The sequence below is a fragment of the Metarhizium acridum genome, assembly GCF_019434415.1.
Source record: "Metarhizium acridum strain ARSEF 324 chromosome Unknown scaffold_1, whole genome shotgun sequence".
NCBI lineage: Eukaryota > Fungi > Ascomycota > Sordariomycetes > Hypocreales > Clavicipitaceae > Metarhizium > Metarhizium acridum.
The window spans coordinates 1,009,261-1,030,902 of NW_027094015.1; the positions used below are offsets into that span (position 1 = coordinate 1,009,261).

At 51.4% G+C, this 21,642-nt stretch overlaps 11 protein-coding genes across 11 annotated transcripts; 5 read left to right on the forward strand and 6 right to left on the reverse strand.

The window, feature by feature from the left end:
• Window positions 1-405: 405 nt before the first annotated feature.
• On the forward strand, window positions 406-4,174 carry rhp26_1 (DNA repair protein rhp26; the record flags this gene model as incomplete). The annotated part of the gene is made up of 1 exon (XM_007816146.2): window positions 406-4,174. The coding sequence occupies exon 1, from the start codon at window positions 686-688 to the stop codon at window positions 4,172-4,174; it is 3,489 nt and encodes a 1,162-aa protein (XP_007814337.2). The 5' UTR covers window positions 406-685.
• Window positions 4,175-4,573: 399 nt separating this feature from the next.
• Window positions 4,574-5,290, reverse strand: RPS14B_1 (40S ribosomal protein uS11; the record flags this gene model as incomplete). The annotated part of the gene is made up of 4 exons (XM_007816147.1): window positions 4,574-4,725; window positions 4,795-4,955; window positions 5,056-5,128; window positions 5,224-5,290. The coding sequence occupies 4 exons, from the start codon at window positions 5,288-5,290 to the stop codon at window positions 4,574-4,576; spliced, it is 453 nt and encodes a 150-aa protein (XP_007814338.1).
• A 252-nt stretch (window positions 5,291-5,542) lies between these two features.
• Window positions 5,543-7,250, forward strand: RPL7_1 (60S ribosomal protein uL30). Its single transcript, XM_007816148.2, has 3 exons — window positions 5,543-5,633; window positions 6,175-6,286; window positions 6,464-7,250. Exons 1-3 carry the CDS (start codon window positions 5,623-5,625, stop codon window positions 7,088-7,090), a joined length of 750 nt encoding a protein of 249 aa, XP_007814339.1. The 5' UTR covers window positions 5,543-5,622; the 3' UTR covers window positions 7,091-7,250.
• Window positions 7,248-8,631, reverse strand: ISA2_1 ([4Fe-4S] proteins maturation). The gene is made up of 2 exons (XM_066116032.1): window positions 8,082-8,631; window positions 7,248-8,020 (listed from the first exon to the last, which is right to left on the reverse strand). The coding sequence occupies exons 1-2, from the start codon at window positions 8,442-8,444 to the stop codon at window positions 7,652-7,654; spliced, it is 732 nt and encodes a 243-aa protein (XP_065977913.1). The 5' UTR covers window positions 8,445-8,631; the 3' UTR covers window positions 7,248-7,651.
• A 225-nt stretch (window positions 8,632-8,856) lies between these two features.
• NIP1_1 (Translation initiation factor 3 subunit c) lies at window positions 8,857-12,323 on the forward strand. Its single transcript, XM_066116033.1, has 2 exons — window positions 8,857-10,621; window positions 10,703-12,323. Exons 1-2 carry the CDS (start codon window positions 9,677-9,679, stop codon window positions 11,963-11,965), a joined length of 2,208 nt encoding a protein of 735 aa, XP_065977914.1. The 5' UTR covers window positions 8,857-9,676; the 3' UTR covers window positions 11,966-12,323.
• A 391-nt stretch (window positions 12,324-12,714) lies between these two features.
• Window positions 12,715-13,112, reverse strand: J3458_000257 (uncharacterized protein; the record flags this gene model as incomplete). Its single annotated transcript, XM_066116034.1, has 2 exons — window positions 12,715-12,896; window positions 12,953-13,112. 2 exons carry the CDS (start codon window positions 13,110-13,112, stop codon window positions 12,715-12,717), a joined length of 342 nt encoding a protein of 113 aa, XP_065977915.1.
• Window positions 13,113-14,270: 1,158 nt separating this feature from the next.
• Window positions 14,271-15,230, forward strand: J3458_000258 (uncharacterized protein; the record flags this gene model as incomplete). The annotated part of the gene is made up of 1 exon (XM_007816151.2): window positions 14,271-15,230. One exon carries the CDS (start codon window positions 14,271-14,273, stop codon window positions 15,228-15,230), a length of 960 nt encoding a protein of 319 aa, XP_007814342.2.
• Window positions 15,231-15,667: 437 nt separating this feature from the next.
• On the reverse strand, window positions 15,668-16,178 carry J3458_000259 (uncharacterized protein; the record flags this gene model as incomplete). Its single annotated transcript, XM_066116035.1, has 2 exons — window positions 15,668-16,099; window positions 16,155-16,178. 2 exons carry the CDS (start codon window positions 16,176-16,178, stop codon window positions 15,668-15,670), a joined length of 456 nt encoding a protein of 151 aa, XP_065977916.1.
• Window positions 16,179-16,812: 634 nt separating this feature from the next.
• J3458_000260 (uncharacterized protein) lies at window positions 16,813-17,386 on the reverse strand (the record flags this gene model as incomplete). The annotated part of the gene is made up of 2 exons (XM_066116036.1): window positions 16,813-17,283; window positions 17,363-17,386. The coding sequence occupies 2 exons, from the start codon at window positions 17,384-17,386 to the stop codon at window positions 16,813-16,815; spliced, it is 495 nt and encodes a 164-aa protein (XP_065977917.1).
• Window positions 17,387-17,456: 70 nt separating this feature from the next.
• On the reverse strand, window positions 17,457-17,930 carry J3458_000261 (uncharacterized protein; the record flags this gene model as incomplete). Its single annotated transcript, XM_066116037.1, has 1 exon — window positions 17,457-17,930. The coding sequence occupies one exon, from the start codon at window positions 17,928-17,930 to the stop codon at window positions 17,457-17,459; it is 474 nt and encodes a 157-aa protein (XP_065977918.1).
• A 2,294-nt stretch (window positions 17,931-20,224) lies between these two features.
• Window positions 20,225-20,794, forward strand: J3458_000262 (uncharacterized protein; the record flags this gene model as incomplete). Its single annotated transcript, XM_007816709.2, has 1 exon — window positions 20,225-20,794. The coding sequence occupies one exon, from the start codon at window positions 20,225-20,227 to the stop codon at window positions 20,792-20,794; it is 570 nt and encodes a 189-aa protein (XP_007814900.2).
• Window positions 20,795-21,642: the final 848 nt, after the last annotated feature.

The following is a 21,642-nucleotide window of genomic DNA, read 5'->3' on the forward strand; positions in this document are numbered from 1 at the left end:
GGAAACGAATATGGCAGTTTTACTCAAAAAGTGATTGTATGTATGGTTTGTTCGCCTACACGGATTGGATAGATGGGGGTGGATTTGGTAGAGGGAGTCTAGCACGGAGAACTATCATCAGCTCGTCGGATTTTTAATAAAACAACAAAATACATAACATATAACTGCATCAGCATCATCAGATCGCACAATTTGTGAAAACGCGTTGCACTCGGCCATTGCTATAGGGTAGTTATAAAGTAATCCGTGTGTTCATGTAGAAAGGACAGTGGAAACAAGAGCCGACCTGGGAAGGGGCCCCACTAGGCTGACCAATCACCACATGCTTTTTGCCACCCCTGCACAGTGCACTCCATTCACGATTTATAATGGTCGTGCCAGATACACTTGACATTTCCATCATCACCATTCCTGCTGTGCCGTCTTGACTAGCAGTCATTAGGAAGTCGCTGGGAGACCGCATCTACTGTTTGCGAGAGAACCATGAAAGTCCAGCCCGAAAGTCATGGTTTCATCTCGACGGCTCCCAGCTCCAGCCCTTAAATGACTGGGATCCTTTGTGAACCGTTACCAGCGGTGTTAATGATATAGACTATGATGCAAAGAGGAATTCTTCTGAAAAGCCTTCAAAAAAATTCGACGATAATGCAACAGACTGCCTCCGGGCCCTCTCTAATTGGTTAACATGGATCGCGACTGGGAAAAAGACCAGAGCGCTGGTGGCGAAGGAGGTGAACACCTGGTCGAGAAGATGATCGCAGCCGCCCAGGAAGCAATGCATACCGAACAGACGGCTCAGAGACCTGAGTCAGAGGTCATGACTGAAGAAGATGCTTTGAAAAATTTGACGGGAACCGTAAGAGATCAGGATGATTTGGAGCGAGATATTACCATTCAGGCGAGCGCAGCACTGATGGAAGCCGAGGACAAGAAAGACCAGAATCGTATGGCCAAGCTAGATGCCACAAGACAAAGACTACAGTCTCAGCTGGACAAAGAGAAGAGGCGCTCAGAGAGAGTTGCTGGTAATCCGTATCAATCGCGCAACGTGCAAAAAGAGATTGCAAAGCTGGAAGAGGAACTCGGCCAAATCACTAGCGACATTGCAGATTTTCAAGCACGGATTGATAAACGACACCAAGAGAACCAGTTAGACACTGGCCCTCATTCCAAGTCCAAGAGGCTTGCTGGCGAAAGCCACCGAGAGTATCTTATTCGAACAGGAAAAATCACCCCGTTTGCTAAGGTGGGAGGAACCCGCCCGGAAGGAATAGCTGGCCAACTGGCCGACACCATATTGGAGGCAGAAGAAGAGGCTGCCGCAGAGCAATATGACCAAGAGGCTGAAGGGCCGACTTCACACCAGCTGCTGCGGCGTCCAGGGTTCGTTGATGACGTCGTTGTAAAGGATCTAAAGCCGTCCGAATACACCGTAGAGAGTGAGTTCTCACTGCGGCCAAGAAAGAAGAGACGGAAAGAACGGGAGCGTAGTTCGTCAGCAGATTTCGAGCCAGACCATCCGTCGGGGTCAGAATCTGCTGATTCCACAGTTTGGCAACAGGGGAATGAAGACGATCTTATTCGACGAGAAGATCGCAAGCAGAAGGCCAAACTCAGAGCACAAGAGCAGGAAGAAGTTGATCTCAGCAAACTTGATGATGGCAACGAAACACACTACAGACGAAGACTGAAAGATTGGATTTTGAGGCGAAGTAGAGCAAGGCGGGCTCGTCGGCAAACGGCGGACAATGAGCACACTTCAGCAGAAAGTGATGAGGACGAGGACGAGTGGCTGAAACCATCACCAGACTATGCCGATCATTACATCAATGACGAACTCAAGTTACCTGGTGATATTCACCCATCCTTATTCGGATACCAGAAAACTGGCGTCCAGTGGCTAGCAGAGTTATACAAGCAGAATGTTGGAGGAATCATTGGCGACGAAATGGGCCTGGGTAAAACCGTGCAGTTGATTGCGTTCATCGCTGCCTTGCATCACAGCAAAATGCTCGAGCGTCCAGTTATTGTGGTTGCGCCGGCTACCTTGTTGCGGCAATGGGTAAGCGAATTTCATCGCTGGTGGCCTCCTTTGAGAGTATCGATTTTGCATTCATCGGGAAGTGGCATGATGAATCCTCGGTTTGAGGATGAGTACGACGTCGAACACTACCGCCCAGTTGCAAATAGGTCCTTGAATGCGGCGAGAAGGATAGTCAGAAGAGTTGTGGACAAAGGTCACGTTCTTGTCACAACTTACACAGGCCTACAGACCTATGCAGATGAGTTGCTTCCAGTGGAATGGGGCTATGCTGTTCTGGACGAAGGGCACAAGATTCGAAACCCCAACGCCGAAATAACAGTTACTTGCAAGGAATTAAACACTCCAAACCGAGTGATATTGTCCGGCACACCCGTGCAAAATAACCTGACCGAACTCTGGTCCCTGTTTGACTTCATATACCCAATGCGATTAGGAACTCTGGTCAATTTCCGGACACAATTTGAAATACCGATTCGGCAGGGAGGTTATGCCAATGCATCGAACCTTCAAGTCATGACAGCCGAAAAGTGTGCCGAGGCACTCAAAGAGACCATCGGTGAATACTTGCTTCAGCGGTTGAAGATTGATGTAGCAGCGGATTTGCCTGAAAAGACGGAACAGGTTTTGTTTTGCAAGCTGACCGAAGGGCAACGCAAGGCGTACGAAACATTTCTTGGTTCAGATGAGGTATCAGCCATTTTAAACAGACGGCGCCAATCACTGTACGGAATCGACATCCTGCGAAAAATTTGCAACCACCCAGACTTGTTGGACAAGAGCCTTGGAAGCAAGATCGGCTACAATTTTGGAAGCCCAAAGCTCTCAGCTAAGTTGGAGCTCACCAAGGACCTGCTTCAAAAGGTCATGATACCAAAGGGCCACAAGACACTGCTCTTCTCACAAGGTAAATTGATGCTCAACATTATTGAGAAATGCATGCGCGAATGCAATATAAGCTACTTACGTTTGGATGGAGAAACACCAGTCGATCAACGACAACCAATGATTGATAGATTCAACGCCGACCTATCCATTCATGTCTTTCTTATGACAACCAGAACTGGCGGTCTGGGAACAAATCTTACAGGTGCTGACCGCATTATTATCTTTGATCCTGATTGGAACCCGTCTACAGATCTACAAGCTCGAGAACGAGCTTGGAGATTGGGGCAGAACAAACCAGTCAAGATTTATCGACTCATGACGGAAGGTACGATTGAGGAGAAAATCTACCACAGGCAAATTTTCAAGCAGTTTATGACAAACAAAGTGCTCAAAGATCCCAAGCAGCGAAGCTCATATGATTTGTCGGATTTGTATGACTTGTTCTCGTACAATGCTGGCGACCAGGCTGCTGCTCAACGAAGCGACGTGTTCAAAGGAGCTGAGGTTGACATATCAGCCAACACTGACGGGGAAGCTGTTGCAAGGCAACGCTTGGCACCAATCACCAGCGTTGGGCACAAGGAAGGAGATGTTGAGCAAGAGGAGCTTTCAAAAATGAGTATTGTTGCAGCCATGGAGGACTTTCAAGAAGACGATTCTGCCCATGACGAAAGACGCATGTTGGAAGGCATTTTTTCGCGCTCCGTGAATAGCGCATATGATCATGAACAAATTGTCAATGGCCCACAAAAGGCGAGAGCAGATATCGGTGTGCTGCGTCAGGAAGCCAACCAGGTGGCGCGTGAAGCTGCCGCTCACTTGCGACATGCCGCTCAAGAGGCTCGTCGTGTACCAATCGGAACAGTTACATGGACCGGCGAAGTTGGATCTGGAGGGAGACCTGGTGGGAATAGACGGCGCGGAGGCCCAAGTTCGGCCGGTATTATGAGTAACTTGGCGAACCGGCAGGGCTTGGATGGCGGCAGTGGTAGTAGTTCCCGATCGGGAACACCCGGACTTGACAAGAACTTGAAGGCTAAAGACTTTGTCACAATGATCAAAGCTTTCATAAACAGACAAGGTGGACGAGTACCAAGCAAGATGCTGGTGGATCACTTCAATCCTTATTGTCCAGGGAAGAAACAGAGCGACGAGTTCAAGACCGCCCTTGATAGAGTGGCCATTTTGAACAAAACTGGCGGTACAGGAAGAGGAATGTGGTCTTTGAGGCCAGGAGTTGAATAGTGAACTCAACTGGAAGTAAAGTTAGCATTTCGCATGTATTTGTAACGAACATGGGGAGTTGGAATTTTACAGAAGCGTAATACACTTGACGCCACAGCTAGCTGATGAGAATATCATTTCACAATGCGTTTCGGTTGAGCATAGTCATCACACATATCACAACACGTTGAAAACAAGGTCTCGGATTGGGAGTACTGTTTCATGGGCCTGCTTCGGGAGGCGAATTCATATCCGTCTACCTAGCAGCTCGCCAAAACACCCGCTAATCGGATGTGACAGAGCACAGTAGAATGGGGACCAGGCACTATGGCCGTTCCCCTCGTTTTTCTCAACGCCAAAGAGAAACCAGATAGCGAAACTCCAGTCCAAACCAAGCCATTCCAAACTTCGAGATGACGCTCAGAGACGACGACCACGGCGACCACCCTTTCTGCGAGTAGAGTCAGAGGGAGTAGGAGTAACGTCCTCAATACGGCCAATCTTCATGCCAGCACGGGCAAGGGCACGGAGAGCAGACTGGGCGCCAGGTCCGGGGGTCTTGGTACCGTTACCTTTACATGTATCACGTTAGCAGTTGTTCTCACGCCCTCAATAGCAATGGCGGGGTAATAGAAACATACCACCAGTGGCACGGATCTTGATGTGAAGGGCGTTGATGCCCAGCTCCTTGCATCGAGCCGCGACATCCTGGGCAGCCAGCATGGCAGCGTAGGGGGAAGACTCGTCACGGTCGGCCTTGACCTTCATTCCACCAGTGACACGGGTGATTGTCTCGCGACCACTGCGCATCTTGTCAGCGCCGGACTTTTATTTTTCGTCTTGTTTCAAATCGCGATGACGAGCTCTACTTCGGCGCTTAAGCTGTTTCGGGGGAGACGAACCTGAGATCGGTGACGTGGACGAAGGTATCGTTGAAAGAGGCGAAGATTCGAGCAACGCCAAAGACAAGCTCGCCTGTATAACTGGGTTTAGTGACCGATTCCTGGACTTCAAACAAACGACGCAATTATGCCATTTGGCGGCATGGATTGCAAATGATAAACACCTACCGTCACGGACGGAGGGGCCCAGGGAGATGTTCTCCTTAGGTGCAGCGGTTCTCTTCGGAGGAGCCATTTTGAAATCGTCTGGTTTCTCGACACTGGCAGTTGGAAATACAGAACAAATCTTCCAACATCATGACTGGCGCTGGAGTGGTGTGGGTGCGGGAGAGGGCGGGCTGTTAGTGGGCGGTGGGACTCGGCAGAAACACTAGAATTTTGTGCGTGAGGCACAAAAAACCTAACCCTATCTTCGAATTTTGGCGGGAAAATCTCCACCCAAATTTTTCATGCTCCACTTCGAAAAGAGAAAAAGGACCAAGCTACCTAGGTACTCTCCATTTCTGCCCTTTTTCTTTCCCATCCACGCCAATACTAACCGACTTCACCAAACAGTCAGTCGCAAAAATGGGTGCCACGTATGTTGATTCTCCTTGAACGATATGGGCATCGAGCCCGGTTCCGAGTGCTCTTGCAGATTGTTCGTGGTCCTCTTGCTGGGTAGTCCATGATGGCTTAAGTTTTGACTGAGCACTACATCGTGGGAAACTGCCAGCTCGATCTCTCTCTGGTGTCTCCCTTGGTCACTCAGGCTGGAATATTGCTTGCGGGCTGAGAGATGATGCAGGAGGTGTTGGAGATGAAGAATGTGCGCGTCAATTCTTCACTCTTAAATTCATTGTCGCTCAAAGGCACAAATTGCGGGTTTTCCTGTACAATTGCCTGCGACCATTGTTCCTGAACGTCTCGTTTGGGGTTGTTGTCGGATGAGTGCGAAGGAAATGAGGAGCTTGGGTTGGCGAGAAATTGTTGACCCGAGATCCATCCTATCTCACCGATTAAATTCATATTCGAGTCAGCCAAAGCAGAGAATGTCGCGCTACAGCTACAGTTCTCTCACCGGCGCTCTTGTCCATACCTTGAGTATGCCGGACCTCGTACTAATCTGATTCTGTGTAGTACCGTCCCTACCAAGGAGCAGATCCTCGTCCCCGAGACGCTTCTCAAGAAGCGCAAGTCTCAGGAGAAGGCCCGCGCCGAGCGCACTGCCTCTCTCCAGAAGAAGAAGGCTGTATGTATTATCTCTCCGCATTTTCATGGCATCATGATGCACAACATACCCATCAACTAGACACTTGTCAATGCTGTTGATCTTTATACCTTCTTTCGGGTCTGATTATTCGCCTGACCAAACGTTGCTTTTTTATGCATTCGCAGTGGCGAACCAAAGGCTAACTTGCCCAATCAGGCCAACAAGGAGAAGCGTGGCGTCATCTTCAAGCGCGCTGAGAAGTACGTCAAGGAGTACCGCGATGCCGAACGTGAGAAGATCCGCCTGCACCGCGTTGCCAAGGAGAACGACTCTGCCTACATCCCTGCTGAGGCCAAGTTGATCTTCGTCGTCCGTATCAAGGGTATCAACAAGATGCCTCCTAAGCCCCGCAAGACCCTCCAGCTTCTCCGTCTGCTCCAGATCAACAACGGTGTTTTCATTAAGGCCACCAAGGCTACCACCGAGATGTTGAAGATTGTGGAGCCCTGGGTTGCGTACGGTTACCCCAACCTGAAGACTATCAAGGAACTCATCTACAAGCGTGGTTACGGCAAGGTCAACAAGCAGCGCATTGCTTTGACCGATAACGCCATTATTGAGGAGTCCCTTGGCAAGTACGGCATTGTGTGCATGGAGGATCTCGTCCACGAGATCTACTCCGTCGGCCCCAACTTCAAGCAGGCCTCCAACTTCCTGTGGCCCTTCAAGCTGTCCAACCCCACCGGTGGCTTCCGTCCCCGCAAGTTCAAGCACTTCATTGAAGGCGGTGACCTTGGCAACCGTGAGGAGGCTATCAACGCCCTCGTCCGCCAGATGAACTAGATATAGTAGCAAAAAATGGCCTAGCTTTTACGACTGGGTTTGGTGTGGTATGGACAAAGGGAAATTTTATTTAACGGCATGGTCGCTCGGCGTTTCGTACATGGCAAGGTGTAAGGGTAATTGATTCCTTGATGAATGACACACTAGAGTTCCGCATGCCACGTTGTGATCTTCCTTAGGTGTTTAAGTGATTGACTTTGGATGTATCTGTGACGAGTCGTGCAAATGCCCATATCCCTACGTCACGCTACGTTGTCTGTTTGGCACTGAAGGTAAGAGTGTACAAGATGAATGTGGTTGCTTTCAGAGTAGGCGTGTGTTCTAAAATATGTAATTCTTTAAGGTAGTTATCTTATGAGGGGAGCAGGAATAATCGTCCTTCCTGTCACCCTTACAGCTGAGCGCACTGTATTGTACTCCAACCCGGGTTCGTGCTTTTCGTAGCTCTATCCTTTTATAACGGGGTTATCGCCCCCTTGCGACTCATATATCCTATAAGATGTCACTTGGTTTAGTAGGAACTACCTTTTAGTTTAACCGTGAAGGCTCATTTTGCGCATGCTACAGCTTGATATCGAAGCTTGTGCCGCAACCACAGCTACTTGTAGCATACGGATTGTCAACAATCTTAAATTGTGACCCAATCAATTCCATGGTAAAGTCCACCTTGCTCCCCTTTAGCAGGTTCAGAGACGGTTCATCCAATATAATTCTAGGTCCATGCTCAGATGAACCTGCCGTGTCCGCTTCGTCAGAGAATTGGAAGATGGTGTCGTCTTCGTTTACAACTGTCGACCATTCTGCCGTGTCTTTCGGTGGTATGGTGACTAGGCTCATTAGATACTGAAAGCCGTGACAACCCCCGCTTTCTACCTGGATGCGAAGAGCGAGATTGGGATTGTCGTCCTTTTTCATTATTTGTGACAAGCGCTGCACCGCAGAAAACATTAGCATGAGCGCCTTTTGCAAAATCGAATACCAATTGCCAAACCTTTGCTGCTCTTGGGGTAATTTCCAACATCATTTCATTTCCATCTTCGTCTTTTTGAGGGTTAAGCACACACACTGTGGCCTGTCGAGACGCAGTCGTCGTGAAGGTTCGCTTCTGCGACTGTCGTAGACCACCGCTGAACGGGGTGCCTCGCAAGCACGCACGGCCTGTGCGACTTGGGCGGGTAGTTTTCGTCGATCGTAAGAGAAATGCAGCGCGGCAATCGGTTGTCGAGACAGTTTGGGGCAGTAGAAACTCTAGAGGAGCGGATGATCTCGCAGCGGCGGTTGAGTAACCACGCTTCGCGATTTGAATGAACGACCTTGCGGCCGATGCGCCATTTGCACAGCCAACGCTGGCCATGGCGATGACTGAAGGGCGAAACCGGGGGGCCCCTCTGTGTACTATGTATGAGTTGTGAAGTTGAGGATATGTTGGTGTTGCTGAGAAATCAAACAATAACTAGTATTTGGTAACAAGGCAATTGACTGGTGCTAGTTGGCCCAGGGCCTCCAGAGCCTCCCGCCATCAGCCGAGCTGTAGCCCGAGGGGGGCAAAACGGCTAATAGCTCGCCGTTTAGTGGTCGGACAGCGGGCCGCTCAACACAATATGGAAGCCATGAAGGCCAGCAGACAACCATGGCCGCTGGCCAGGAAAAACTAAACCGCCGGTCGCTGACATAAGCACACACAAAATTTCCCGGACACAGAAATGAGCGACGAGGGGCGGATTTGGACCGTGCAGCTGCAACACTGCAAACTGTACGCCGTAACCACTTCACATTTGTCTTCGACTCTTGAGTCTTCGCTAAGCCCCAAGTTGCGCGCCCCACCTCCCACCAAAAATCATCAATTTTCGACCCTCACGAGGCAGGCTCGATTCCTAACCCCGCGCATCGCACCTCGCGACGAATCCGTATCTTAACCCTCGATCGTCCCGAGGCGACAATATCCACCGAGGAATAGCGTCAAGAGAAATATTTGCCCGCCATGTCTCGATTTTTCCGTGGTGGAGAGGACAGCTCCAGTGACAGCTCCTCTGATGAGGAAGAGCTCTACTCCGAGGAGGAGCAAGAGCAGGATCTCGGCCAGAATGATTCCGACGACTCCGACGACATGGACGACTCTGATATGAGTGACGAAGAGACCTCAAGCGACGATGAAGCCGGTGGTGCCAACCGTTTCTTGAGGGATGCCGCTTCAGACAGCGACAGTGAAGAGGAGGAAGTCCGAGCCAAAGTGAAGAGTGCCAAGGACAAACAGCGCGATGAACTCGACGCCTCCATCAAGCAGATTGAGAACGGCCAGAAGAACGGTGACTGGACATTAATCTCTGCTGGTACGTAGAAGTGTTGTCTCTAAAAATCGTGGTTTTTCTCCCCCTGCTGTATCTTCTTCTCCTCCTTTCCCCCCTTTTTATTGTTTCAGCACAAGGAAATTGGGAGCCGCCATTTGAATTCTGAAAGCGGTGTCAACATCATGACCGACCTTGAAAAAACGGTGAAGGAAGGAGGAAAAAAATGAGAAATTATTGTGTCATTAACATATTGGTCTCGTAAACAGAATTCGACAAACTCAGCAGACAGGTTGTCCGCATGCAAGATGGCGGCAAGACCCCTAAGCCTTATATCCGAATCGTCGCCGAGCTGGAGGATTTCATGAACGAGGCTTTGGCCAAGGCAAAAGTTACACCCAAGAAGATGAACGCCATCCAGGCCCGTAACCTGAATGCCGTCAAGCAAAAGATCAAGAAGACCAGCAAGGAGTACCAGACTGAGGTGAATGCCTACAGAGAAGACAAGGATGGCTTCATGGAGTCCGAAGATGAGGAGCCTGAGCCAGTCAAGCCGAAGAAGGTTGCCAGATTTCAGGAGGAGACCGCGCAACCCGAAGAAGTTGGCGACGATGGCTTTGCTACCGTTGGCAAGGGTGGTCGTACTCTCCAGTATACCCCAGAGAGTATCTTCAAACACCTGCGTGGCATTATGGAAACTCGTGGCAAGAAGAACACCGATCGTGTTGAGCAGATCAAGGTGATGGAGAAGCTCGGCGAGATTGCCAACACTCCCTACCAGCAGATTCGGGTTCTGCTCGCTATCGTGTCTGCCAGATTCGATTTGAGCGCTGGTACATCCAATGTGATGCCTTTGGAACACTGGAAGGCTGCAGAAAAGGAGCTGTCTACTCTTCTAACTGTTCTTGAGAACAACAAGGACTACGTCGTTGTTGAGAATGTTGAGGAGTGGGATGATGATGAGAAGCCCCCTGCTCTTCAGCCTGGCGAGAAATATATCAAGGTTGCTGGCAGCATCGTCTCATATGTTGAGAGATTGGATGACGAGCTCGTCCGATCCCTCCAAAGCATTGATCCTCATACTTCTGAGTACATTGAACGTCTCCAAGATGAGGGTGCCCTATACAACATCATCGTCCGCGGCCAACTGTACTATGAGTACTTGCGCAAGGACCCTGCCCTCGAGATCCCCCAAGACAGCGTGAATAGAATCGTCATGAGACGACTGGAGCATGTCTACTTCAAGGTTAGTCATGGTCTCTTGAGGGCCCAGCCTTTTGTTTTTCCTTCCTTTCTTATCAAAAGCAACGCACTGACACATCTGCAGCCTGCCCAAGTCATCAAGACATTCGAGGAGAACTGCTGGAAGGCTGCTGGTGACAAGGTCGACTCTGTCATCACCCCCCGCAGCCAATCCAGTGACGCCAACAATTTGGTCAACGTTCTTTGCAACTACCTGTTCAGCAACAGTGACGGCATCATCCGTGCCCGAGCCATGTTATGCCAGGTCTACTTCCTCGCACTGCATGGCGAGTACTACAATGCCCGCGACATGATGCTCATGTCCCACTTGCAGGACACCATTCCCAACTTCGACGTCCTAACCCAGATTCTTTACAACCGAACTCTGGTCCAGGTTGGTCTGTGCGCCTTCCGCAAAGGACTCGTTTATGACGCCCAGAACACCCTTCAGGAGATTTGTGGCAGCGGTCGCCAGAAGGAGCTGCTGGCTCAAGGTGTAATGATGCAGAGATACAGCCAAGTGTCGCCTGAACAGGAGCGTCTAGAGAAGCAGCGCCAGCTACCGTTCCACATGCACATTAACCTCGAACTTCTCGAGTGTGTGTACTTGACCTGCAGCATGCTTCTAGAGATTCCCCTGCTAGCCCAGACTGGATCTTCACCCGACGTCAAGAAACGTGTCATCAGCAAGACCTACAGACGCATGCTCGAGTACCACGAGAGACAAATTTTCACCGGCCCCCCTGAGAACACGAGAGACCACGTCATGCAAGCCTCCAAGGCTCTTGCTGCTGGCGAGTGGAAGAAGTCAACCACTTTCATCCACAGCATCAAGATTTGGGAGCTGATGCCCAACGCCGAGGATATCAAGGCTATGCTTTCCAAGCAGATCCAGGAAGAAGGCCTCCGTACCTACCTGTTCACATACGCCCCCTTCTACGACACTCTCGCTCTCGACACTGTAAGCGCCATGTTTGAGCTGGACATTGCCAAGGTCGCCGCCATTGTCAGCAAAATGATCAGCCATGAGGAGTTGGCCGCTTCTCTCGACCAGGTCACCAACAATGTCATCTTCCGCAAGGGCGTCGAGCTTAGCCGCCTGCAATCCTTGGCTCTCACACTGTCCGACAAGGCCAGCGCGCTTATCGAGACCAACGAACGAACTCTGGAGCAGCGGACTCAAGGCACATCCAACGCCTTCGAGCGGCAAGGAGGCCGAGGCCGTGGTGGCCAGCGGGGCGGCCAACGCTCTGGGCGCGGTGGTGCCCGCACCGGTGGCAACACTCAGAGGCAAGCTGGCGGCACTCAGTTTACCGGTGGTGCTTTGGGAGCTGCTGTTCGGGGTTGAGAAAGAAGCCACTGGTGATTCATTGTTGGGGAGATACGCATTTAAACAAACTTGGTATTCGGGGCGTAGGCGCACATATTTCGCGCTGCTTACGGCACACGGGAAGATATTAAATACTATTTGTGGCCGTTTTTCTTTTGTTTGTCCTAGCTGTCATGCACGGAATGGGACGGGTCTTGATGGATGTGACGGATGAGACGGATGAAACGAAACATGCGGTCAAATGTACGATTTGCATCGAAAAAATTCATCGGGGAGTATGTGGTGAAGCTCTCGTCTTCTTCTCTCCCTGTATCTCATAGATTGCTACGGAGGGGACTCAAAAGAGGAGAGGGGAAAGATTATGTTAGAAATGAGTCCAGCGACTCCAATACATGATATGTTCACAAGTTTCACAGGCCGTCCGATTTCATTCTCCCGATATCTCCTCTACCAAGTCGTAAAATGGCACCCTTCAAAAACATCAAGGTATGTCATTTTCGGCTCAGTCGGCCTTGGGCATGGCCAAAGTCCGTGGCCGTCGGGTAGTCTTGCAGCCACTGCTCCTTGGTACGCAAGGTTGCATGGCCCATGAGAAAGTCCGTTATTCTGGCATTCAACCCTGCCAAAGTCTCAATTGAACGAGACAGCCTTAGGGGAGGGAACGGTCGGCATAGTTACCTTGTATAGTCATGTGTCTCTAGACGGCTGTAGCGAAAAATGATCGGACCGCTCGTGCACGAGCAACAAGTCATCGGGCACAGGGGTCCCTAAACGCTGTAGTTAGTACGATAATGTCCAAGTTGTGGTGATGTGACGAAGGAGAAGAGAAAAAGTAGGGACTCTCCTCTGGGTATGGCGTACACGATTATGTCGTACCCCTTGAATATTCGGGAAACAAGATACTGTTGTTGATAGGGTGAGTTTGGTCGCAGAGAAGCACCATTTGGAGCTATCTGAGGTCAATTATGGCCAGAGTTCAAGATTTCATTCTCTTGGGCTGCTTACCTCGGTATGAGGATGGATTCAGTGCCTTTGCCTGGACTAAGCCGTGACTGAGGATAACATCGTATACCGGGCGATTCAGTGCCCATTCGCGCAGTTGCACGTGCGCGCCGTTATTTACTCGGAAGAGCTCCTTGGGGAAGGTTTTGAAGACTTTAATCATTTCTTCTGCTTGGAAAATATGTCTTGTGGCAATGCTGCTAGTTTGAAGCACATGGTGAGGCGGGCAAGGCCACGGCTACGAGGAGGTCTCGTGTAGATTCTGGTCCTTGTGGCCTGAGGAATTCGCTGTGGAATACATATGCTCACTGTTAGACTTGAGAGCATATGCCATGCTGCAACGCGGAATTGGTCGCTTCATCCCCCCCAGGCTGGTTGTATTAACATGATTGGGGTTCTGGAGGTTGTTAGCAGAGCCTTTCTGTCCTGGCACTACCAAGAGTACGGAGTAAGCACAGGACATTTCGACTTGAAAATGCAAACATGTTACTGATCCCATGCTTATGCTTGTTTCTAGTATCGATATAAAGACGGGTTCCGGCGCGTGCCACCTTTATTAGTTCGACCGACTGTGGAGCACTCCATACGCAGGAAGATTTTCCTAACTTCCCCTCACACCAATGAGATCTGTGTTTTAGGGTTGGGGTTACGTGGCACTCCGTTCTCCCAACCCTGCTTCCAAGTGGGAGGGAGTAACACAAAACCCTGAGTGGACGGGCTACCTCCGCGGGGATGGAGCTTCATCCATGTGCCCTAACAGCTCCAGGACGTCGTGCCCATAACGTATCATTGATGTGTACGTACCGTCCTCGAAATGGACCCCAAGGCAACCCGGGGCCACACCTTGCCGTCACATTAGCCGGACGATGGCCTCCGCAGCGTAGTAGCCGCATGCCGAGGCACCGCGGCCAGTTGCATGCCATGATGATGGATGGTATATCTGAACAAGGCACGGGGACCTCCAGGAAAGAACACAGACAGAGAGAAGCCGGCCTCCACAAGCTGTTGTTGCCCAGACGCATGCAGCTCGACCCCGGTCGCCGCCGCATCACATCACACAAAGTGATACAAGCGCTCAACAATTCTCAACGGGTCGGCTCCCCCTTTTCCCGATCTGTGGCATTGTGCAGTTCTGCAGTTTCCGTACGGAACCAGGCGCAACAGCGTCTTCACCAAGGCTAAGAGTATTCGAACTCGGCTCTTCCGAGGCTCGATTCGATAATCTCATCGCGGCCGCCCGCCTGCGTCGACATCTGTCATCGCGGCCAGCAAGCAAGCCAATATCCCTCACTCCCCCGCACCTCACGCATCTCGACATACCATGAGCGCCGCCGACAAGCCCTCCTCGAGCGTCGACACGAGCGTCGATGCCGCCGTTCCGCCGTCGCTACCGCCGCCGTCGAACCAGAAAGCTCCCATCACGGCGGTGCTCGCCGCCGCGCCGTCTCGCGCCGATGCCTTCCTCGCCCACCTCTTCCGGTGCATGCAGACGCGGTCGGGCGCCGAGACGGTCATCCTCTTCGCCTGCTACGCCTCTCGACTGACCGGCTCCGTGCTGGAGGCCGTCGGCGGCGCCGCCATCAGACAATCCGCGCGCCGCCTCGTCGCCCTGGCCTTCAAGCTCCCGCCCGCGACGACCGTCATCATGTCCTCGACCGCGCCGCAGCCCTCGCTCGCCGCCCTCGCCCTCCAGCTCGGCGGCCGCTTCAAGGCCCTCGCCGCCATGATCAGCGAAACCCGCACCATGGGCCGCCTCTGGGGCCTGCTGGGGCTCTACTTTGCCGCCAAGAGGCTGGTGCTCAAGTCGCGCGCCGCCGCCGCCGGGAGCAGCAGCAACGAGAAGCAGCTCGACCCTGCCGAGGACGCGCCCGAGGCCCTCTTCGACACGCTGGTCGCCTACGCCCAGATCGCCTCGCTCATCGTCTACCAGGCTTCCGAGAACGTGGCCTTCCTGTCGAGCAAGAAGGTGCTGCCGTTTGCGCCCGCCACACAGGGCCGCCTGGGTCTGCTGAGCGTCCGCGCCTGGGGGCTGTACGTTGCCATGGAGGGCGCTCGCTTGCTGGTCGAGCGAGGCCGCAGGACGGCTGGCGGTGCGGCGGCCAAGGACCCCGAGTGGGCGGCCGCCTGGAACAAGAGCTTCTACAGAAACCTGGCCTGGGCGCCTCTGACGGTCCATTGGGGCTCGACGACGGGCGGCTTCTTGCCGGACGTGGTGGTTTCGCTGTTGGCATTTTACCCGTCCACGGGTGCCATGGTGGACTTGTGGCGGTCGACGGCGTAGTAGGGGACTGGGGGAATATGACGAGAAAGGAAACGGGATGGGCGTATCAAGTTTATTCGGGACGATGACAGTCTCTACTGTGCTACTTTTGTTTTCTTTTGTCCCCTTTTTTCGACACGGAGGGGTCTAGATCGTATAGACTAGGGGAGCTTGATATCTGGTCTTGCTCAGTTGGCCGCACGACTGCTTGACCCGGGCAGATGGCGTGTGTATAATATTCTGGGTCGTGGGTAAAAGGACAATACACTCTTCAAGTATTTATTTACTAGAGACAAATAAAGAGAAGAAAAAAATTGCCGAATCTTGTGCTCTAACGTAAAAGGACCTTGTGGCTGGCTCCGTTGCTAAATGTTGTAACTACATGTCCGCCACAACCACGCGCATCTTGGATATTGTCGTAGTTGTCGTATCGGGGTTTAGATTCCCCTATGAAGAATTCACATGGGCATCCTCATCATCTCCTCCTTGCTCCAGACGGCCCTCATCCTCTCCGCGCCCAACATCTTGACCTCCTCGTCCAGATGCTTCCACAGCACCCCTTCCCACCCTTCCATTTTTTCCCTCAAAACACCCATTTCGAAATCCTCCCTTCCCGCATGACACTGCTTCACGTACGTCTCGAAATCCTCCAGCCCCTTGTGGATCTGGTCGTGCTGCTTCACCAAGCTCCCTCTCTTGGCGTCAAACTCGGGCATGCGTGTCGCGAGAAGCGGGAATATATGAGCTTCTTCGATGCCATGATGCGCCGAGAGGTGGCGAGCAAAGGAGATGGCCTCGTTGAGGAATTGCCTCTGGGCGAGATTCTGGGGGCGCCGGGAGGTGGTCGCCGCTGTCCAGAGGAGGGTCCAAGTCTGGCGGAAGTAGTTGTGCTGCGATACGAAGTTAGCATGACAAGCTGCGGCTTTGCCAGTGAGGCTAACGTACGAATTGTTCCATCTGATCTGCCATACGGTTGTATGTATTGAATTCATGATCCTCAACGGCGGCAAGGCCCTTGTCTCAGCTGCCGAAACGTCACTTGTTGCAGCTTCGTCGCCTGCCATGGTGAGGCCCAAAGTGGTGAGATTCACTCCCGACGCTCTTGGTGTTGAGCTTGCAAGTGGCGGCAACTTGGACAACGGCCCGTATCGCAGATGTGCTGCTTTTCTGGTCGTGACATTTATTCTCCTCGGTCTTGCGTACATCTAGGCATACATGTCCGAGATACAATGATAAACTTCCCCAAACACTCAACTAGTAGTCAAGTGCTTTTCGGATAGATGATTGGCTCCGTTCTTGCTGACCAAGGGAATTGTAAGCAACATTGATGCACCAATTGACCTTTTTGGCTGGTTTGACCCGCGTAGGGAGTGCCAAAGAGGCAGCAGGTCACGCCAATTTTAATATTCATCTCTGCACCCAAGCGTGGCAATGCAACACCAGGTCCATTCCATCTTGTGTGGCAGCGGGGATGCCGCGCGGCAAGAGATTTTAGTGCTCAACCCGAGTTTGTGCCTAACTGCTGACTATGGACATCATCCCATCCCATCTCGACTCATTTCCATTCCATGCCTATTTTATCATCGAAAATTGCCAGGAAAGTTTAGACTTGACCCGCTACTTGCGTCATCTGCATTGGGTGCGCGGTTGTAGACTCTACGATAACCACGCCTCCCGTCGTCCATGACATGTCCAGATCTTGATTCTCTTGCAACAGAGTCTCCCGAATTCTCTCTGCGCAGTGCTTCTCAATAATCTCGACAACTTGCGCGTCCATGTGCAAAAGATTGTTCACCAGTTTGTCCAGCGTATTCCAGCCGACTACATTCTTGGCCGCTGTGTTCCAAGCACTCGCCGTGGCACAGACGCAATTCATCTCGAGCTCGAGTACTTTTTGGTACAGTTTGACCAGCCTCTCTCTGAGTGCGTGCCGCTGTTCTCGGTATTGGTGCTCTGCCCCCCATGAATTGGCCAGCAGCAACTGTGCCAGATGCATATACCACGATGTGCGACCTACAACGTGCACGAGGCCCTTTCTGAAATCTTCCTGGTTAACTATTGGATCCAGTAGAAGCTGAAATGGGTTTATTAGTACACATATAGGACAGCCTTTGAATTCCACCTGTTACTCACCGGGGTCAGTGTGCAAAAACCTGGCCAAGCCACCGATGCAGCATGATATTCTGCCACAACCGAGCCGACTCGGTCTCTCACCGCATCCAGTACTATCTTCGCAGAGTCGTCGGCCTAAGAAATTTTGGATCTTCTCCGCTTCTCAAGCCCGGCTGTGGTTATGGCTGTGAGCAACTCTAATCGCTGATCCACCGGTTTGCTGCGGAATGACGAGTTAAGGCCGCCCATTTTTAAATGATCTGGAAGCTCTTGTGATATAATATTCTCGTACGCAGTTACCAAGCCGGTACAACTAGGATCGTCTCGTAAGGCATCATATGCGTCGTTCCATAACTCCAAGGCAAGTTGAGCATCTCGCACATAGTGACCGTTTTTGCCTCGTTTCTTCGTTGATGAGCTGCAATGTGAATCCGGCGACCTGGATATTCGAGGCGTACGAATGCGAAATGAGGGCGCTCGCGACGAATTGGATATATAGCCCTCGTCTCTCTGCGGTGTGTTTGGTGTACTAACACTGTTTCCGCGAAGACGCCCGACTAGCTTCTTGATGGTGCTGGTGTTGCTTGGGTGATCGTGGAGCTTTTCCATGACTGAAGAAGAAATGATTACTACAGTCCGAGTGTGTGAGAATCGTCAATCCTATCTGTAGCTTCGCATGTAGTTGCAGTTGTCAAGGCAGGGTCGCGAGGAGCCAAAGACTACGAGGCTATGTATTTGTTCATCGTCTTGTTAACATCCCCGCTTCGATCGCCCTCTTCCTTCCATTCATGATGATATACTCCGTACCTTGTTGGCGCATTCTCCTTTTAGCACCGGGTCGACGGACGACCACCCATCAGGCGAAGTCCTCTCCACAGCGTTGACGTAAAAAAAACGGAGAACAGCTGTCACACAGGCGGTATAACGGAAAAAAAAATTTTGTATTTTGTCGTGGGACAACAGCGAACCCTCACGGATCACGGAGCTCGCGCCGCCGCCAGCGCAATGCATTCCGCCCACCAAGCTGGGGACGACGGGCCACACTCTGATGAAATCGGTCCTTGGTTCAAAAAGAGGGCATCACCAATTGGCAACCCCGGGTAGAAGTGCCTTGTCTTCAAGCCGAAAAAGCTGCCGGGCATTGGTTGCTTCTCCTCGCAGTCAATCCGTCATTTCACAGTCATGGCCTCTATCCAAACTCAGGTCTTGATGCAACTTGAACGTGGCAAACCACACGGATCAAACACAACGGTTCTGTGAGAGTGCTGTTGGGCAGCCATCGGCTTTTCGGCTCCTCTTCAGCTTGAAGTTGTCATCCCTCCATTTTCAGACACTCTCTCGGCCTCTTCGCGCCCCGAAAAGCAGCGGCCTAACAACCTAGATGCTGTCATGAAGGGTGTCGAAAGTCTCCCCATCCCCACCATGTCGTCATACCACCCAGCAGACATCTAGATCGGGTTTCGCAGATGAGGGTATGCAAACCTGCGGCTAGGCAAGCGGGTGCCAGCATGTGTGTATCCATCCTATTAAGCTAGGCAGGCAAGGTAGCTATAACCTAAAGAGGCAATGTACCATTCATTGTTGGGGTTTCCGTCGTCTCTGAACATGGGCGGCGTACCGGGTAAAAGAAGCTGGGCCATGATGCGATGGCATGGCTCACGAATTGCATCAGCATTGAGGTGTCTTTTCTGAGCTAACTAACAAGGCTATGAAGCCGTGGATGGGTCTCTGCCGGCTTCAAGAGGCCACCTGGTATCAATTAGTATCGGCCCGCGTTATTCTGTATAAGATGTGTGAAATTGGCCAGGGGGACATCTGATACTACGCCACAAGCGCATAATATAGCAATCTCCACAATCAACCTTGTCAGCTTCCGACCTCCTTGACAGAGTCCAGGCTGAGACCAAACAGTGGCCGTATCGTTGGGTCCAGTACGTCCAAACCGAGTTGTCACTCTCTATCTCTTCGTCTGTCCGGTTTGACTCCATTGGTTCATGTACCATCGCCTTCACTGACAGGATTATTAGATGCAAAATGGCTGTGCCCATGGAGGCTAGCAAAGAATACAGCCACCACGCTGCCTTGTCGGTAAAGCCACATGCTTCCGTACAAGATAGGTCTTCGGCCTTGAAAGTGCATGAAATGTACTCCGTAGCAGATTTGCAAAACCCCCCCCCTCAGGTCCTGTCATTGTCCTGGCGGGTGTTTGTAGATCACCCACTCTGAACAAAGAATAAGACCCTTGTGATGATGTGACGAGATTGTCGGTGCGAACTGCTAACAAAAAAATACAAAAGAGGCGTGATGCTTGCCACGTGCTCACGCTTACTTTGACGGCGATCCTCTTCGAGCGCTCCTTCCTGATTGAGATCTCTTTCCTTCGAATTCCCTACCGCAGGAAGGAAGGCGCGCTGGCGCGAGTCGGCATGAACTGATTGTCTCATGTTGGCCTGTGCTCTCCTATGCTCTCCTGGCCCTTGGCAATTCAAATATTACGCCTGGCCACACGCATCGACAAGACCACTTCGCCTTGAATGTTGCGCCGTGAGTGTGGAAATCATCCAGCGTTTCCGCCCTCCCAAAAGCGCCATCCTGAATTCCATTGCGCTTGCTCCCTAGGTCCTGCCTGTGTATAAACGACAGACAAATGGTTGCTCACTGCACCTGGAAGTTTCGACTTCTCTTGTGTGTACGCCTCATATATTGTACGACTCAGGATTGGTTTCCGGTCTGTTGACCCTGTCTGCGCCGCAAGAAGTTCTGGACCAACATTGACCAACTTCTACAGTCTCTGTGCGACGGGGTGAGCTCTTCTACCGAACGTCACACACTCGGACGTAGCGGGCTATTTTATTCGAAAACGTTCCTCATCCGGTTTTCACTGAATTCGGCAATTTCGCAAGATGATATCTAGCCAATATTTGCTTGTCGTGGCCGTTTGCTTCGTCACCTTGGGTTGGGCTACCTCGGCGGTCCCTATTATGGCCAACTCGACGGGCATCTCCTGGCACCCTGCTAACCACACGCAATCTACATGCGACCCATCAACATTTGATGAGCCCGCAAACACTGATCCCGCAGATTGGAGAGAATGCGCAAGCCTCTACAGTTCCTGGACCTCAGAAAACGGCACCTTCAGACTCGGCGACTTGAATGCTACCGGATTCACGCCAATTCTCCAGACGAGAGACTGTACGCTTGGAGTAAAGCCGGCCGATCCTTGCCTGGGACCTTTCACTATTGGCGACAGGGACATCAAAACACTCTTGGAAACGAGTCTCAAAGAATATTCTGAGGGTACAGACTTAAGAGTTGCCGGCAATGTCAAGTGTGCCACAGCAATTGGCAGCAAGGGAGATGTAAACTGGCGAATTTCAAAGTCAAAGGGTGACAGACGATTATCATGGCCATGTGAGCATACATTACAAGTGCGAGGGAAGTCGAGGGGTCGTTTACCTAAGGATGAGCCATGAATTGGGCTGTTAGTTTTCTAGGACATGAGAGAGTCGGGAATGTGGCAGCTTGTATGCACATGTGTTATTCCAGATTGGGAGTAAGTTCTGGAGCTTTGTTTCTTCCAAGGCAGGTCCTTGGACCAAGGATTAATCTTCTTCTATCAATCGCAGTGACGGGTCAGCCTAACGAACCCCGTAAGAAACTGTTCCTTCAGGTAGCCCTAAACAATCTTCATTATAGTTATACTACGACACAGCAAGGCTCAAAATAATCTGCTGGGTCTAAATTGCTCTTTTCTTTTTTTCTTTGTAGTTGTAATATTTAGCCATCTCCTGCTGTGGTTCAAACAGCCATAGCTACCATGGTATCTTTTTGTCTTTGTCATTCTTTAAATTGTCGTAAATCGGAATAGTTATCGTTCTACGGCCAGGGGAAATATGATACGGGGTCTTTTGATGTAACCAAGTATGTGAAGGTCCGACCAAAGACTGCAGCAAGAAAGACTGCCGAGCATTAGAATAGACACACCCCTCGATACGGCGATTAAGTGAACGCTCGTAACTGCCTAGTCATATGATGAACTCTATGAATCCTTGGGTTTATACGTCTTTCATTGGGAATTCCCAGTAGATTTGAGGACGCTTTTCCCCCGCTTTCGCCGTGGCTTTTGTATTTCTGTCCATGTCCGCCATCCTTGCATCTCCATTTTCAACTCTGCCCACAGTGATCGTTGCGATATGTCCTCGTGTTTGTCCGTTTGAGAGCCGAGTTCAGTTGACCAGTTTCCTGGCCACACTTGCCGGCTTCCCGCGTTTCCCGATGCTCCTGTCCATGTTGCCCAACGCTTTTCTGATCCTCCTAGCGT